The 6074-nt window shown below is 47.3% G+C and overlaps 1 protein-coding gene across 1 annotated transcript; it reads right to left on the bottom strand.

Annotated features, from left to right (window-relative positions):
* Window positions 1-1915: 1915 nt before the first annotated feature.
* On the bottom strand, window positions 1916-5987 carry MLNR (motilin receptor; the record flags this gene model as incomplete). Its single annotated transcript, XM_025894978.2, has 2 exons — window positions 1916-3328; window positions 5228-5987. Coding segments are annotated over 2 exons (1074 nt in total), but the record flags the coding sequence as incomplete, so codon positions are not given.
* Window positions 5988-6074: the final 87 nt, after the last annotated feature.

Below are 6074 nucleotides of genomic sequence, written 5' to 3'. Positions count from 1 at the left end.
AGACTGCGGGGTCCCTGTGGCACCGAAGCCGATGGGACGTCACGAGCATTCCCCGGTGCCAACCCACCGCTGGGGTTTTAAAGTTGTGGGTTTAGGCTACGGTTCCTGGAAGGGCTTTCTTTCCACTCTGTTAAATACAACCTGTTCACATGTTTAAGAATGAATGGGTTTAGGTACCTTCCAAACTTCAGTTGGTTAATTGTGGTTTCATGCCTTCATAAAGTACAAGTCTCCAGGGTCAGTCGTGGTCTCTGTCAAATCACCGATTTTCTTTCCTGTGATTGTCAATGTAACTAAGCTTGTACCTCTTTAAAAACCAGACCACCTTGCCATCCTTTCCTTTTTATCATTCGTTATTTGTGCTTTTCCTTTACCCCCCCCTTTTCTCTCTTTTTAAAATTATGATTTCTTTCTCTCTGCCTGTCACATTGCTCTGCACCTCTAGTCCATTTTCCCTTGTATTTTATAGCCTGCATGGCATTGACACTAAGGATAGCCTGGCTGCACCTGGACACAGACTTCCTGGGAATAAATAAGTGCTATTTTTTTTTTTTTTATTTACAACATGCCTCCTTACACAATTGAGTACTGACCACCAGTGCCAGGCCTGGTTAATTCTGAGGAAATACCCCAAACTTCATCCATTTCCTAAGCATTTGTTCTGGTGGGTAGAGAGCATTAACAAAAAGGCACCACAATCTCACAAGTGTAGTTTGCTGCCTGCATTACTCTACTAAGCAGGCAAAGAGGATATTTATAACAGAGATATAAACGACTTTCCCGGAAAACCAGACCATTTCCACAGTCTGCCACTGGGAGCAGAGGCTTGCTGCCGTGGTGTCTGAGGCCAGGCAGGAGCAGCCCAAGCCTGAAGCTCCCTGCAGGAACATTGTCCCCCCACAAGCAGTCAGTGATCAGTGAGCCCGGTCCCGACTGTGAGGGACCTGCCCCTGACACCCAGCACATGCAGAGAGCAGAGCAGCACCAGGGCTCTCTGTGGAAGGCAGTGCACCCTAGAAAAGGGGGGTTCAGGGCAGCAACCCACCAGGGCATTTCCCTCCCTTCTCCCACTCACAGCTTGTGCTCAGGGTACCTATGCAATTGCTTTCAGGGAAATTTCTGCCAGGCAAGTATTTGTTTACCTCGTAGTGCAATTTAGTAACTATTGATAAAGGAAAGCCATTATCAGGACATCACAGGCACGCAGAAGCAGCTCCATGTCCACATATTAATGTGATAAAGCTTTTTTTCCCCCCTTGGCCTACATACATTTACAAAGAATACTGTTAATAATAACTTATCTAAAAAAACCCCACAAAATAATAGCTGTTCTTTTATAACATTTTAATGACATCCTGCAGCAAGAGCAAACCAACCCAAGCCCTGCAGACAACTGCTCTCCACCAGTATGAAGCCGACAAGAAAAAGAAAGCTTAATGTGTATTCAGTGAGATAGGAGACTTTTTCGGAAGAGTGGCTGGAAAGTGGCCCAGCAGAAAAGGACCTGTGGGTGGTGGTTGACAGCAGCTGTACATGAGCCAACAGTGTGCCCAGGTGGCCAAGAAGGCCAATGGCATCCTGGCTTGTATCAGCAATAGTGTGGCCAGCAGGACCAGGGCAGTGTTCCCTTGTACTTGGCACTGGTGAGGACACACCTTGTGTACTGTGTCCAGTTCTGGGCCCCTCAGTTCAGGAAGGACACTGAGATGCTGGAGCACCTCAATGGAGAGAAGGGCAGTGAAGCTGGGGAACGATCTAGACAGTAAGTCATATGAGGAATGGCTGAGGGGGCTGGAATTGTTTAGCCTGGAGAAAAGGAGGCTCAGGGGGGACTGCATCACTTTCTACAACTACCTAAAAGGAAAGGAGGAATTAACAGAGAACCAAGGGCAAGTGTTGACATACCACAGTGATGCTTCTGTTAGCACAGTCCCACTTCAAGGAATCTGGTCCAGATTTACATCACTATAGCCAGGAAGGTAACAGGTAAAATTCAGAGATGCGACGATCCTCTGGAGAAATCAGTGCTGCAGCTTCTTCTAGCTTTTTCTCACGACGAGCCTCCTTCCTAAATTGTACAGCTGAAGTTTGCATTTAAAATCTTTTGGAGCAGAATCAGTGGGTTGGCTCTCGACTTGCAGTGCAGTGTTACACAGCAGTAAGTCCTGAGTGTAGTCCAGCATGTTCGGTGACAGGTCTCATTTGTGGCAAGATGGGTTAACTTGGCATATTATTTGCACACGCAGTACACAACGGGACACAGTGGACACATACCACTAACATCTGCCATACACTACACATCTATCACAAAGAAATGATCTGGAATATCTAAACTTTTACAAATACAGAGAACTGGCTGCTAGCATATAAATAAGAGACTTTCTTTGATCATGTGGGGCAGGCCAAAAGGATTAAACCCAGAGGCTGCTGTGCAGTGCAGATGCTTTCCTAAGGGAAGAGTTACTGAAATTGCCCAGGAAAGTCCCCTTCATGACTATGAGACCAGGTAGTAAAAACATATACCTCTTCTTCCAAGGCTGTTTAAGTTGGAGGGCGATTTTTTTTTTGGTGTCTGTCTCCATGAGAGACGGTGTTTTGCAAAATCTCGTTTATAAGAAAACCGATTTAAAATGGCAAAGGTAGTCTGGGAATTTTACCCATTACTAAATCCAAGAAGTGCTCCTTTGCAGACCTTGATGTTATGATTTTTAGAAAATATTAGAAATTGCACAGAAGATATGCAATGAACAACATGTATAAAGTAAAACCACGGTTTTACTGGCAATTTACTGTTCCTCATCTTTCACGAGCTGAACAAGTTGCACCTACTTTATGGTGCCCGTTTGCTCCGTTAACAAAAATACAGGTATTCCAAAATACCTGTACATTCCAAAACAGAAACAATTATGAAATACCACAAGCCCTAACAAATGTCCATCCTTTTACAACTCTCCTGCAAAAAGGAAGTTTCCTTCCTTAGGCAAGAATGCCGGAAAAAAGTGCAGGCTGCAGTCTCAGAAGCTGGTGGTGTACTCGTTCCTTGTGCTGGCGCTGGTCTCTGTGTAGCCACTAGCATCTTTTGTTACTGTGAAAGCCCTTTCTGCAGCTCGGCGTGGCAACAGCAGCTTGTAGGCTGCTGCCCTGTACTTCTTTGACATGAGGTTGTAGAGGACAGGGTTGATGGTTGCACTCAGGTAGAAAAGCTGCAGAGCAAATATGTTAAAGTATTGGGAGACCAGCATCGTCCTCATGTCTCGGGTGTTTATAAATATGATCCTGCCAATGTGGAAAGGCAACCAGCAAATTACAAAGGCCAGAACCACCACAGCTATAAGACAAAATAACATATGCGGTAGTTAAGGAGTGAGTTAACTTTTCAACCGTACAGTAAACTAAATTTTATGCAGCTGATTTTGCAGGTTCTTCTAATTGATACAAATGACATGTAGAAATAATGGCAGCGAATTGTTGGAAAACCATGAAAATGGGAATAGCATCAAGTCTGACTGTAAGTCTTTGGATTAAAAGGTAACTGGTAAAATCTTAATCTTAACAGTGAGATAAATTGGCTGAGCAAAATGTAAACAACCAACAGTGGCATAACATCCATATAACAGCAGGCACAACAGAGATCCCTCTCAGCAATGTCTGTAATGCCACATATGTGATATGAAAACAAAACTCAGAATGAGAAGAGGTGTTTTTGAGGAAGCTCCACAGCAGCTCCATTTGCTGCAGAGTTGTTTAACATGTTTACATCACTGAAAAAGACCAGGGCTGCAAGTCGGTCACCCAAGCTCCTACGCAATTTGCACTATTGTGGTGGGATGGGATCTAATGTAAAGACCTTACAGCGTAGCTGGGCTATTAATTTTTTTTCCATTGAAGCTCCAACACATATCCCCAGACAATTACTGCTGGAGACATATTTTACTAGATGGATCTCTAGCCTGAGTCACTTCAGCTGTTCTCCTGGGCTTGTGTTGCATTTTAGCACAATGCAAACAAATACAAACACTCTTGCAATAGCAACACAGCAGGAGCAGATGAAGAACAATTAAATAAGTGCATTACTGTATCCATATTTTTAACTATTTTTGTTTATAAATGTATGTAAGTAAAACAATGATTTGTGGAGCATTCTTTGTGTTTCTCAGAGATTAAAAGAAAAAGGCTATAGCCAAAGAAAGTTTACATCTGAAATACACCACAAACACATTGCTCCCGGCTCTTCGAGATAAGGGAGCATTGGTCTGGTTCAGTGGGTTCTGAGGAGATCACGGATATGGGTGTTTCTGTTGGAAAATCTTATGCCTGCTTCAATGTAAATACCTTCCTCGATTAAGTCAGCAAAAATTTTTTCAGGCTTATTTGTTCCTTTCCTTTGTGATACACTACTTCCATCCAGCTGATTACCTGACCTGATCCTTGGTAAAAGAAGTCTCCTGTGTAGCATGTAAAAACTGCACTAAAGGTATAAAGAAAAAAATAACAAGGCCGTTGTTTTTATGCTGCTTTGTTGGATTTCTTTTTTCATTCCTTTCCCTTCCTTTCCTCCCCCACTTCAGATTGGTCACTGCTTACAAACTTTAAAGCCCCAGAGCAGACTGTGATCTCTATCCTTCCAGAGCCTGATGCTGGGTTAATATATGACTAAAAAAATAAACTAAAAATGAACAGCATCCTACATCTGTAGGAAGTGTTTTGGTATTATATGAGTTGTCTTCAAACAGCTCATAAGGGTTAAGTTTCTTTTTTTTTAGCCCCCTTGGGCAACCAATGGATTGATTTACTCCTACGAGAGCTACAAATGACCACTAAGGAAATCAAACTTATTTTTCAGAAGCAGAAATTTTTGTGCAGAGGTGTTGCTGCCCACTGGAAAGGACTACTGATGTTACAGTTTTACTGAAGTTGCAGACTACCTTGTACTCAGTTCTGGCTGGTAAAGTTTAGAAAAAGGGTATTTCTACAGAAGGCAGTTGTGCTGCTGGATGTGCAATCCTACATGAGTGAAGCCTCAGTTGTGAGGGAGCGAAATCCCTGCCGTGGCAGTTCCCAGGAGCACTGGTGGGCTCAGCACCATGGCTGGGATGTCCCCCTATCCTATTCCCTATCCTGCTCTGGAGCTGCAGGTGCTTCAGCCCTGGTTCTAACCCCAGCCACGGCCCCCTAGCCCCGGTCCTAGCCCCAGCCACAGCCCAGGGGAAATGGCAGAGGGACTCACCCAAGATCTTGACTGTCTGGCGGTGCCCCTTCTCCCGGAGGACCGAGCCGGGGCCCCGCAGGCGGGTGTTGCTCCGCCACAGCTCCCGGCCGATGAAGCCGTAGAGGACGCTGAGGCAGATGACGGGCAGGACGAAGTAGCAGGTGGTGACCCAGAACATGGTGGCCAGCAGGCCGGACTCCAAGGCCTGCGGGGTGGGCTTGCACTCGCGGCTGAAGTCGGTGTGGTTGTCGGGCTGCTCCACGCCGACCAGGAAGAAGAAAGGGCTGGCAGAGAGAAAGGCGAAGGCCCAGAGGACTCCGACGATGGCCTTCACCCGGCGCTTGGTGACAACCACCTTGGCCTTGAGGGGGAAGCAGATGGCGAGGTAGCGCTCCACGGTGAGGGCGGTGATGTGGAGGAGAGTGCAGTAGGTGCAGCCCTCACTGAGGTAGTGGGAGAGGCGGCACAGCAGCTGCCCGAAAATCCAGGGCCGGGAGCGCCAGAGGCGGTAGAGGTCGAAGGGCAGCCCCAGGAGGATGAGCAGGTCTGAGACGGCCATGCTGCCCAGGTAGAGGTTGGTGGTGGTCTTCATGTCGCGGTAGCTGCGGATGACCAGCACCGTGAGGACGTTGCCCGCCACGCCGAGCACGAAGAGCCCCAGGCAGATGGCTGTGATGGGAACGAGCACCCACAGGGGCACCGCCAGGCACAGTCGCTCGTCGCAGGGTGGCCACGGCCACGGCCCCTCGCCTCGTGGCGTCCCCGGCCGCCGCGCTGCCCCGCATCCCGCCGGGGACGCGCATGTGCCCCTGGGCAGCCGCCTCTCCTTCCCGGCCGCCCCTTGCCACCCGGCTGGGAGACTTCC

Source organism: Manacus vitellinus, unplaced genomic scaffold, assembly GCF_001715985.3.
Source record: "Manacus vitellinus isolate BGI_N305 unplaced genomic scaffold, ASM171598v3 scaffold_2_pilon, whole genome shotgun sequence".
NCBI classification, from domain to species: Eukaryota; Metazoa; Chordata; class Aves; order Passeriformes; family Pipridae; genus Manacus; species Manacus vitellinus.
The sequence above is the reverse complement of the archived record's forward strand: the minus strand, read 5'-3'. Positions and strand labels throughout refer to the sequence as shown.